At 36.8% G+C, this 12,524-nt stretch overlaps 2 protein-coding genes across 5 annotated transcripts in view; both read left to right on the top strand.

The window, feature by feature from the left end:
* LOC101169392 (solute carrier family 12 member 7) overlaps window positions 1-1,591 on the top strand; it is a 28,045-nt gene extending 26,454 nt beyond the window's left edge. For both annotated transcript variants that reach the window (XM_020710962.3, XM_011486581.4), the window contains one exon: window positions 155-1,591. In XM_020710962.3, coding sequence (XP_020566621.1) covers window positions 155-246 — 92 coding nt within the window. In that variant the 3' untranslated portion in view covers window positions 247-1,591. The remainder of the gene's footprint in view (window positions 1-154) is intronic.
* A 1,455-nt stretch (window positions 1,592-3,046) lies between these two features.
* Window positions 3,047-12,524, top strand: part of col15a1b (collagen, type XV, alpha 1b) — a 60,206-nt gene continuing 50,728 nt past the window's right edge. For all 3 annotated transcript variants that reach the window (XM_078935568.1, XM_023964779.2, XM_078935569.1), the window contains exons 1-2: window positions 3,047-3,210; window positions 3,414-3,478. In XM_078935568.1, coding sequence (XP_078791694.1) covers window positions 3,200-3,210; window positions 3,414-3,478 — 76 coding nt within the window. In that variant the 5' untranslated portion in view covers window positions 3,047-3,199. The remainder of the gene's footprint in view (window positions 3,211-3,413; window positions 3,479-12,524) is intronic.

Below are 12,524 nucleotides of genomic sequence, written 5' to 3' on the forward strand. Positions count from 1 at the left end.
AATATCACAATGAGCTTTTAAGATTTAAAACGACTTATTTTCACTCAATCATGATCGACAATTTGTGCCAATGTATGCATCCACATTTGGATAGAATGACTGGTGTATGTTGTTAACATATTCACTGAATCCTTTACTAAGGTGCGTCTCTCAGATATGGAGTTCCTGGACGTTCTAACGGATGGCCTAGAACGCGTCTTATTGGTTCGTGGAGGAGGTCGAGAGGTCATTACCATCTACTCTTAGCGCCGAAAGAACATATTTTATTATTTTGATTTAAAGCTAGAAGAACACAGCTGGGCTGAAGAAAATCGAGGGGTTTGAAACCATGAGGAAAGACAGAGAACACAGATTCTCACTGCCAACGAACGAACAGACTGATAGAAGACAATTTGCCACTTAATATTTTGGAGCAAAGTGATCATTCAGGACGAAAAAACTGAGTTCACACACCCTGATTTCAGTGCTCTTTCATCAAAACCAGAGGGCTCAGTGGTGGTGGAAGAACCAACATCTGCACGGCTGCCTTCATTTCCTTGTTTTCCAAAACAATGTGTCAGTGTTCCTCACTGGAGTATGTCCTTCTGTCTTCGCTCCCTTGTTAAAAGTGTATTTTTGTGCAAAAGCTGCCATGGAAACAGTCGGTTTCACTGCCAACTGCAGACCAAATGTAAAGGAACATTGTTAAATTGCAATACTGCAAGTAACATTTGATCTGCATGCTGTAGAAAAATATTGTGCAATCTAATGATAGTGTGACCTACCCTAATTGTATAGATTATATATTTTATGTATATTTTTTGGAATAAGTTTTCATCATTTTTGACTTAAACACAACTGTATCAAGTATGCGTAAAAAGAGGTTTATTTTTACGGCATTTAAACTATTGAAATTGATTTTTTTATAACAGCAAATTTTTAACAAAAGTGTCAATTCGTTTCAAGAATTGCATTGAAACTGTTTATTATTGTTGTTTTTTTTATTCTTTTTTAATCTAGCAACAATACAAAAAATGAAAGCATATGACACATGTGTATATAATAAAAATGTGAAGGAAAGAAAAGTATTGTTGTTTTCCGTTTAATAAAGCCATAAGATGAGAACATCAAGTATTTTGAGACTCGTGTGACCGGCAGGATCATGTGGTTTTGCACTCAGGAATCCAAATGAAAAAAACAAAATTGTGCGTCTGCTCAACTTCATTGCACATGTTGTTTGTTTCGATTTTAAAGGTGACTGAATAAGAATAATTATGAACTTGTGCGTGTATGAACAGGATAAAACTGTGCTATTATAATGAAATGCAGTGTCTCTTGGCACTGGACTTCAGACTCAGACTTGAATCACACTCACATGCAGAGATGTCTCACTTGACTTGACCTCAATACTTGAGACCTGAATGTAGTGAGTTTTGAGACTTTTGAACTTGATATTTATTAAGTCTCTTCTAATTTTATCTTGCTACAGGACCTGGATGTCCTTTCTAAAATTAAAAGCTCTGTTTAAAATGCAGAAACCCAAACTAACTGCCTGTTATTGTTTCCACGAGCTGTTTAAATAAAGTAGATTGTGAAAAATTGTGACAGAAAATTGTTTGTTTTAAACATGATTTTTAATACTAAAATCTTGACTTGAAATTTCCATTCAAGACTTGGCTTAAATTTGCGAGGTTGCCATGGTGTAGAGGAAGAGTGGTCTACCTCTGATCAAAAGGTTGCAGGTTCGGTTCCTGCCCTGCCTGCCCTGTCGACATGTTCTTGGGCATAACACTGAACATTGGTCCCTCTGGTTATGGTTTGGCAGCAGAGGCGCCATCACTGTGTCAATGTGTGTTTGCTGAATGGGACTGTGACTGTAAAGCACTTTGTGCTGTCGAAGAAGGTGGTAAAACGCAATAAAAGTACACGAGATTCCCCATTTGTTGAACAAGACTTCATACTTGACTTAAACTTCAGTGCACAGACTTCTGTCTTGACTTGCAAAAAGGGACTTGTGCACCCTCAACCTAATGCCTGCCTTTCAAAATAAAAAAAACAAAGACTGTAGTCAAATTACATCACATGTGAAGAACTGATTGTTTAGATTTTTTCCTGTTTTTTTTTGTGTTATCATCAAAAACACCGGTATTTCATATCCACAAGTCTGCAAAATGAGCTGTGCTTATTGATTGGCTTATTATTCAGCCCATTTATAAACATAAATACAGCATGCTTTTGTGCGTCCCTTTGACTTTGCACAAATTTACCACAAACTTTTAGGAAATCAGATCTACGTGTGTTCTTGATTTGATGTTTTATGGTCTTTTATTTCCATTTTAAATAAAACTTTACTTCTATTTCAATACATTCTTTCTTTTTTACTTTAATTATATTTTTCCATTTACACCTTTCTTTTATGCTTGTGAGCTTGTACTTTTGCTTGCCTTCAATGATCACTTCAACCATTCTGTGAAAAATTGCTTTTTGGATGAAAATTGATTTGAGGTAAACACTTGTTTTAGATGTTTTCCTGACGTTTAAGTCAGAAGCATTTCGTTTTGAAAGTTCATAAAGTTTTGATCTTCCTCAAGTGTTAGTCCATAGTATCTTTTGCTTTCCAAATAGAAAGCACACCCAACTCAAGCACTGCATACATACTTCATCTCTATACCTGAGTATTTTTATGCTTAATAAGTTACTTATTTTGTCAATGTTATTACCTCGGCGATGAGCAATCATGGAATTGTTGCATTTGCATTTCACTTTCTAATTAGGCAAGCAAGAAATAAATCTCTGTCTCAGGGTCACCTGGAGCTAACTGATATAATTGGTTTATTCATTAATGAAGGCATTTCAGGAATTCCTTCATTTCTGGGTTTATGAATTGCCAATATTTTTAACAGATGACACAAAACCTGTTAAAGACTAAAAAGTTAGATGCAGAAAGCGGTTGCTTTAATTAGAACTAAACTGGCATTAGTTAATGTGAATTGAATGAGAAAAAGTTGTTTTTTTTCCTGAGGGGAGTCAAGTTTCCAGACTGCATCCAGGGAGCTGTTTGCTCCAGACTGAGGAAGTCTTTGTGCTCCAAGAGAGAGGGAGCAGCAGTGACTTCAGGTCTGGAGAGCTGAGGGAGGACAGAGGGACCACGGATTTAGCTGCAGCTTCATCATACACTGTTCCCTTTCAGAGCTGGATTTTTATTGACTTTCCTGCTGAAATGTTTCAAGGGTAAGAATTATTTTCATGAATTTAATGTCTTCTGGAATACAAAGTCAGTTTAACTTAAATGTTCCATATCATTGTCCAGTCTCACTTGGTTTTCCTTCTATGTCCGATTTGTTTCTCCAAATTGAAGCTTTGAGAACATTTTGATGCTTTTTTAGAACTTAACAAGACTGAACTTTTATTATGTGACTGATGTTTCTCTGCAGGTGGTCTCCTGCCCTGCATCTCGCCCTGTTGTTCTGTCTGGCAGCTGCTCTGAAGGACACAGGGGGTAGGAATTGTGTTCCTAAACATTTTGTGTGTGAAAAAAAAAACAGATTTACAAAACAGATTTAAAATTGTAGTCTTCTTGAAACTAATTGTGACAAAAAAGGAAGAACAAAAGTTTCATTACTTCTGCTTGGATGACCCTATGAGTGCAAAACAATAAATAAAAAACGCCAACATTTTGAAGGTTTAAATGAATAATAGATTGTTGCTGTTTCTTAGGGTGTAATTTGATTAAATCGAAGTTGCTTAAACTGTTGAGTAAAAGAAAGAAAAAATATATTTTAGGGGACACAAAGAGTTTCTTTAGGATTTAAGGAGGCAAAAGCTTGAAATGTGCTCATGTTAATTAAGGAAGTCAGAACCTTGCTTGAGAAAGTAAAAAAGTCCAACAAAAGAATTCCCAGAACAGATAAAAACCTGATAGATTACTTCTGAGTACATACATAAGAATCCTTATTAGACTCCCGGCCGAACCTCATATCCACACATTTTTAGATTTTGAGTTTTTACAATAAATGGTGAGCTTAGGTTCCACATTTTACGTAAATCTGCAACAAACTCGTGCCCTTTTTTATGACATAAAGGTCACAAGACAAACGTATCCCATCAACATTGACTTTAATACTTGAAACATTTTTCTTGTTTCCTGAAAAAGAAATAAAAAAAAATTTAAATAGGAGGCTTTGTATTTTAGACGTCAGTATGTGGTTTCAATAAGGTTTTGGAGTTTTAGAAAACTGCAAAAGTTTTGCATTGGAGACATCATATTGGATTTAATGGAATCACATCTGGAAACCGATTTGGTTCCCATTTTCACACCTGTATCTGCTGCTGTGGTTTTCACCGCCTCCCTGCTGTGTTGCTTTTGTGTGTGACTCTGCTGGAGATTGATGGTCTGTTTGTTAGGCAATCGGCCGATCTTACTCTAATCCTCTTCATCCTCTTTGTGTGTGTCTGCGGTGAGGAAGCTGGAAGTGGTAGACAAGTCAAACACCACACAGAGGTGGGAAATGCAGTGTTTAGCCGGTATGATAATGAGTTTCTGCCTGTGGGTTTGACTTTGCTGCATTGGAATGATGGTCGCTGAATTTTTAAGTTGGATATTAAAAACCTATTTTGATTCCAGGTCATTAATAAATAATAGAAATAACAACAGTCTTGAAAATGCATCTGCGTTCTTGCTTGAGCTTGACAAAAGAGTTTCTCGTGACAGTGTTTTCTCCTAAAGGCTAAAGGCCCTAAACCCTCGTGACTGAGAAATCATGTTTTCAATTCAGGCATAAAAAAACAAACGCAGTATATCTATCTACAAATTATCAATATTTTCTAAAAGAGATGATCTGAGTCACAAATAGTTGAGATCACTCAACATCTTACCAATGAGATATACTTTTTATTTGATGGATGTTTTATTCCCTTTGATCAAATTTCAATGTAAAGTTCTTTTTATGCACAGACAACTTTGCAAAAATGTTGTCAAACTAAAATGATAAAGTTGGATTAAACAATTAAGTTTTAGTTTTTATCTTCCTTTTTAAAAAAAATGAAAAAAACAGCTTGAAATGTTTTTTAAGAAAATACAAACTTGCTAGATATCTCCAAGCAAAATGTATTTCAGCCTTAAGGCCCGTACACACCGGGACGAATATCCGCCAGGCGTTATTCGCCAGCGTTTTTCGCCACGTCTTTTGTGTTCACACCCAGGCGATTTTCGCTGACGATGAGCCGAGCGAACATGCAATTTCATTCCCTGACATTAGATGGCGCTTAATGTAAACAGAAATACTCCTGTACACAAGGTGGCGCTGCGCAACTTTACGATTCTTAAAGTCGCTTTTCACTCAGAAGAAGAGAGCAAGTATTTACGCGCTTGTCAGAATCAAACAAAGAAAACATGAATATTTCAAGCATCAGTAGCTCCAACTGGTACTTGGTAAGGGGATATTTAAGAATGTCCGTCATTATTTCTTCGCGGGAGTGTAGACGCTACTTGGCGTCTAACTTCTTCGCTGGTATGTGTGCTCAGCAAGGCAGTTTTGTGTTTGAGCGCCCCCAAGTTGTCTTTTACTGTAACTTCAGAAGCTCCAGACACGTGTGCAAAAGCGCCATTCTCATTGGTCGAATAGATTTCGACGCGACGCGTCGGAAAAAAAAAACGAACCCGAGGCGTTTTTTTTTTTTGACGCTTTGGCGCTTGGCGTTTTTTCGCCTCTGTGTGCACACTCACATTGGTGCCCTTTGTTTAGTCACGAGGCGTTAAACGTCGGCGAAAATCGCTGGCGAAATTCGTCCCGGTGTGAACAGGCCTTTAGATTAAAGTCCCACTCTGATCTTCTTTTGATCTATTCTCAAAGCGTCCCCAGTGGTCCCTTAATTATGGTTATACCGCTTTTAGCCAAAATTGACAAACCTGTGTCATTTTCTAGATCGTAGTCTCTATAGAGTGGCAGTATTTAATTAAAAATTCACCTCTGAGTTGTGAGCGGGATTTCTGAAGCAGGACAACCCCGCCCCCTTTCCCTTCCTGTTGCTGAGAGCTCTCTGCTTACCCGTTAGCTTACATCCGCTTATAACCCCAACCTAACATTAGTAGTGTAATAAAAATGGCGAGCAGAAAAGACGAGGAAAACAAAGATGGACATCGAACTATTCATGTACAAGTGGAAGCATCAATATGGAGCGGAGCAGGAAGCTTGTGCCCCACCCGTCATAATTTCTACATCACAAATACGATCTTATTCAAACTGCCTTTTTCAACTGCTCTTGATTCATAACGATTTGGATAAAAAAAATACTCAGAAATACAACTTCAAGCTTAATTTTCTGTATAAATGTCACAAAAATGCCACAAGAACATGTTAAAAACACAAAAAAACAATTTTCCACTTTAACCTCAATACCACTGGACATATGGTAGAAAATGTATTTCTTTACCCTTGTGCTATCTTAAATGACCCCACCCTTGCATTGACGTGTTCTCCTTACCATGACAAAGGTGGATAAAGGTTGAAAGAGTTCATGTAATCCATGGACACCAGTGAAGATCACAAATCATTGAAGAGAAAAGGTTCAGTGCACTGTCTAGTGGGTCTAGATGACCCAACTCCCAATGGTAAAATGCCTAGGATAGCACAAGGGTTACAAAGTGAACTTTAGGAAGTTGTAAAGCAGCATCAAGGAACAAAAGAAACAAAATATATAAATATATACTGATAAGAACAAAGTAGCATATTTATCCTCGCCATATATTCTGCTGATTACCTAAATCAAGTTGATTCTATGCGACAGAACCTGGAATAAAAGTAAGAGCAACAGTAAGAAAGTTGTGGCTGGAAAACAAGCAGGAATAAATAAATTCCTACTATAATTAAAATATTAAAGAATATTTGTACTTTAGTGTTAATGATTAATAGTGTTAGCATCCTGCTGTTAGGCATTCTGCCTGCAATATTTCCTTAAATGTTAAAAACAGTCTTAGGGGAAATACATCCTCACCCGTGCCTTCAATATAAGCAGTGCAGTGGTAAGTGCTGAAGCATAAACAGCTGTGAGCGGACCACTAACGCCATTCAGGTCGCTTAACGCCCAGTACAGTTTGGTTTTTACTACAGTCCTAATAGCAATGAATGTAAAAAGGGATTCCACATTAATGGAACAAGATCACTTAAAGACAAAATCTAATGACATTTTTGCTTTTTAACACCTTGTAGCATTTTTCTCATGATGGAGGACAAATTTAACGAAATTTAGGATTAAAATGGCATTTCCGAGCTGTTCTTTATTTCAATGGCGGGAGGAGACACATAAAATTCCATTAGAAAAGGTAGCTGTTATGTAAAATCTTCAGGGCGGGCCGCAACCTTCCAGCACCGCTCCATACTGATGCGTCCACTTGCAAATAGACAAAATCTTTGCTGGCATCTGCCTCAAAACTGCACAACTGGAGATCTTCAGTATTCCTCGGCATTTCTGTTACACCACTACTGTTAGGTTGGGGGGGGGGGGGGGGGGGGGCGTGAGGGACTGTAAGCTAGAGTGAGAGAGAGTGTAAACAAAGGGGGAAATGAGGATAGACTCCCTCCACGCTAACAGATGCGCCCGCAGCTCCGAGGTGAATTTCTAATAAAGTCCTGCTGCTCTACAGAAACTATGTCCAAGAAAACGACAGCATAATCATAAACAAAAGATCACTGGAAACACTTTGACAATGGAATGATTGGAGTGGGACTTAAAGATTCTTTGTAGGAGGAATTCCAACACAAGAACGTAGCACTTTGAAAAAATAGTTTATAATGTCAAACAACTTAACAGTCTGCATTTTTTTTGTTTGTTCAGTTTTAAAAAAAATTAAATTATTTCCATTCTGATCATCTGCTTTCACATTATGTAAAATAAAGCTGTCAGATGGGTGTTTTCCACATTTTTTTTATTTGTTTTCAGCTTTGTCTCGATTTAATGTTATATCTAGAAAATAAAACTCGTTCTGGCTTGGATTCAGGCTTGTGATTTGGTCTGCAAAAGTGGATTTCTGTTAATTCATCACGCCATTGGGTCAATGGGAAACGGGTTACCATCACAGTGAAAATGGAATAGTTAATTTCCAGAAAATAACTGCTTATGAACCAACGAGGACATAGTATTAAACCGCAGCATGTAGTTATATACACTTTTGTCTCTTAATTTTTGTTAAACGTGTTATTTATATCTACATAAGATCTCACATGAACCTTTGTGCAGTTTGACCTACAAGATTATTACCAGATCCCTTTATAAAAACTGTTTGGTAAAAGAATTGGACTTGAGAATGAAGAAAAAGGCTTCAGCCAGACCATTACCAGCCATTCAACTGATTTTCTAATTGTTTACTTCTAGTTTTTCAGTTCTCTGGTTGGCCTGTTTACGCTCACACAAAAATGGGAACTTCAGTTGTAAACAAACACAGACTATTGTTTGGTCATCAGACTATTAGACAAACATAATGTGGTTAAATTTACCATGAGAATTCCATAATGTATTCATAATCTCAATTTTGCTGTTGAAATTAAACTTTGAAAACAAGGTCGTTGAACCAAAAGAGTTAGAAATTAGACATATATATATATATATATATATATATATATTTTTTTTTTTTTTACTTAATTTTTTAAACATCTTTTAAAAGATATCCCCGAAATAAAAGTGGCTTTCCTCAATAAACACTATTCATTTATATGAATAAGTACACACGTGGGTTTGACAAAGAACAAAAATGTCTCACCTTCATAAAAAATGCTGAAGAAAAGTAATTTATGTCGGAAGGAAACTTCACTTTCTATTTACCGACGGTTGAGCTCCTCTGAAAGGATGGCATGTCTGGCCAATATCAATAATTACAGGGAAATCCCAGTAGGAGTCTGTTTTTGAGCTCCGTCTACACATTTCAGCACAAAAACTGCATAAATGGTCCCATTTTTATCCTTGGAATAAAATCATCCGATTGTGTTCCTTACCTAATTTTATCTCACTTAAATAATATTCTTCCTTTGTTGTTTTCTGATTGCAAACAGACAAGAACGCATGGGAGAGCCAGCACCATAAAAGCATTCAGTCCATTATATTACTGTAACAGTGTTCTGTCTGGAATGTTCTCCTTCAGCCACGGTAACTGTGGTTTGGTACAATGAAGCAACTGTAAAAGGTGTCATTGCTGTATATGAGTCACGCTTCGCTCCCATGACTCCTGGTGGGGAAAAAATCTCTCTCAGTGGAAACATGAAATGAAGAATGGGTGTTTCTCATGAGCGGTTTGGGATTTCTGTTCAAATTGGTCTTTCGTTCTTTGCCTTAATGTTCATAGAGGTGAAGTAGTTCGCTTAAGTTTGTGTGGCAACAGCAGAAGCATTTAATGGAATCAATTAGATTTAATGGAAGCTTTTTCTTCAGTTGAAGACAATGTGCAGCTCTCCGTTTTTTGTTTTTTTTTAAAACACTAAAATGCAGCCAGCTTTCTGTTGTTTGGGTACAAGGTTTCCATGGTTTCAGTTTGAGTAGCAGAGCATGAATTGTTAGTATTGTTTCTGCAACATGTGTACTTTTGGATATGACTCACATGAGCCCCTGAAACTCAGAACTAGGATGAGAAAAGGGTTTATTACACACCATCCTTCACATATATTATTCTAAAGTAAACAACACATGTAAAGACGAAAACCATTAAAAAAAAAAGAAAATTAGGACTACATCTAGTTTTACTCCTTGTTTAAAACCAGTGGTTCCTAAATGTTAATACATTTGACAAAAATGTATAAACATACATTCATGAAACAATGCAAGAAACAAAAAGACAACAAAGCAGCTGACCAGAAAACCAGACACTTAACTACATGGAGGTTAATTAACTGAAATGAAAACAGCTGTGGTTAATTATCATATGAAAACAGGTGAGGCTGACACATGCGAAACCTGAAAACATTACTAAAAAACAATCCCCACAGTTTTACAGTTATAATAAGCAGGGATTCTTGATCAATTGTGTGTTGATGTTTTTAATATGACTCAGTAATTTTTTTTCTTTGACTCTTTCACTCAAAGTTGTCTCTTGTCTGGCATTTCTAAAAAGGGGAGGAGTGGATTCAGAAACTTTTTCAAAGGAATACATTTGGCTGGGAAAGTTTTTCTTGTCTTGCTTCTTTCGGGACAGTTTTGTGACTCCAAAAATGAGTATGAGGTTAAATTTGGCAAAACCAACTTCCTATCAGGTTGTGTTCAAACCATGCAGTCTGGTTGTAAAACAATGATGAGCGTGTGTCTTGAATTATCTTTGTGTGTCATCAAGCCACCTTAGGCAATTTTTTTGTGTACAGTAGTCACTACATAGTGCACTATATACTCCATTCGCCATTTTGTAGAGGTGTCTGAATCTACAATTCCAAAATTGAGTGCCCTAGATTTTCCCAGAAGTCTCTGCGAAAAACATAGATGCTCACTAAATTGGCAAATACAGACCACAATGCATTGAGTTTGAACAATTTGCTAAAGAAAATGTACTGAAACATCTTTTTTTAGTAAACCAAAAATGTTTTTATCACCAAAACACATTGGATTCATAAATAGTTGCAGCAAAACGCTCAAATCATTTTGATTTTCACATTGTCAAAATGATAGAAAACACACACACACAAAAAAACACACACACAAAAGACGTAATGAGCATGGTCCTCTAATTACTTTTTAAAATCCAGGGCACCATATAGTAGTTAGGGATTAGAGAGGGAATTCGGACATAGATATAGGGGAATTATAAAATTGTAAAAGTCTCTAGAATTATAAAGACTAAAGAAGCCCAATTCACAAATAAGCTAAATTGACCAAACCAAGCCTTTCATATCAAATAAATATACAAATTAATGTTGTCCTATGACATATTTTCACAAAATAACCCTGAGTAAAATAAAAAAAGACTTGACTCTCAAATTCCTAGTAGCTGGGTTTGGCACATACAGGCTGCAGTAGCTGCTGACAGCCTGTTGATAACATTTGACCGAAACTTCCTGTTTAAGATATGATCTGCTCACAAACAGGGTGAGAAACTCTTAACTTTCAGAGGAAATTGAATCAAGGAAATTGGCAAAAACAATAACCAACCAACCAAGAAAATGCATGAATATTTTTTTTTAATTAAGAGGGAATGTTATAGTTAAAGACCCACTATGATGGAAATTGTGTTTTTTGGTGTTTTTAACATGTTGGGGGAAGCTACTAGGTATATTTCCAATGAACTCCTGCTGCTCTCCAGAAACTATGTCCTAGAAAACGACACTGTTTATTTGAATTTTGCCTGCGAATTAAAAGACCACTGAGAACACTTTTAAAATACATCAAATGATGATCAGAGTGGGATGTTAACAGGACATTATAGAGAAATCAGCAAAGCATTGAGTGTGCATGTGTCTAATCAAGTAGGTGACTCATAATTCACCCATGAAAGGAAGAAGTGCTGTCCCACATTTCACCTCTGCAGTTCAGAACAGTGGTGTGTTTTGTACTGCCAGCCTGGTGTGGGTGGTCAATGGACGGGCCTCTGCCAGTGAGGCCTCGGAACAAAAATGAGCTAATATTTTCCTGTTACATATGTTCCAAGCTCTGCCGTTTCAGAAAATATGTGGAGGTAAACATGATGCAAAAGCATTTTTTGACTCCACAGATCCAGAATTTCTCAGTTTGAATGACTCTTTTTGTAACTGATGGCAGAGACCTGTTCTAGTTTCCCCATTGTTTCTAATCAGGACAAAGTTTTTCCTTTGTTTTTATTTGTGCTAGAATTCAGAGGAAGGATGAGCCTCAAAAGCAAGACTGGAGAGCTGCATGAGCAGCTGAGCAAACACTGTAAAGCACACAAAAATACACAGTCCGACTATCACTTGCTCATATTAATAGTTTTTACAGGATTGTTGTATTATCTTTCAAGTATTTTGTCAACTTCTTTAAAGAAAAAAAAAAAAGAACATTTCTGTACAACCTTGCACAGAAGAGCCTTTGAATTGTATGCAAAAAGATTAGGGCCATGGAGGGGGAGAAAACTAGCCCCAAAAAGAATATGACTTTCCTCAAACTTCTGAGATTACAGTCAAAATTTGGACAAAAACAAAGTCAGAATTCTGAGACTAAAGGTCGGGATTCTGAGATCAAAGTGAGAGATTAAAATCAGAATTCTAAGATTAACCCCTTGTGCTATCTTAGGCACTTTGACATTGGGAGTTGGGTCATCTAGACTCACTAGACAGTGAGCCGAACCTTTTTTCTTCAATGATTTGTGAACCTCACTGGTGTCCATGGATTCCATGAAAACTTTCCACCTTTATCCACCTTTGTCATGGTAGGAATAACACGTCAAAGTAAGGGTGGGGGTCATCTAAGATAGCACGAGGGTTAAAGTCAAAATTCTGAGAAAACAGTCCCAATATTTAGATTGTTAAGTTTTGAATAAGATGGACCCAAAAGCAGACAGAGATTAGGTTAGAAGTAGTGCACTTTTTGAAAGTAGAAACTTGAATGGCAGATGCGGTGAA

This window comes from Oryzias latipes, chromosome 17, assembly GCF_053564925.1.
Source record: "Oryzias latipes strain Hd-rR chromosome 17, Olatipes_Hd-rR_3.1".
Taxonomy (NCBI): Eukaryota; Metazoa; Chordata; class Actinopteri; order Beloniformes; family Adrianichthyidae; genus Oryzias; species Oryzias latipes.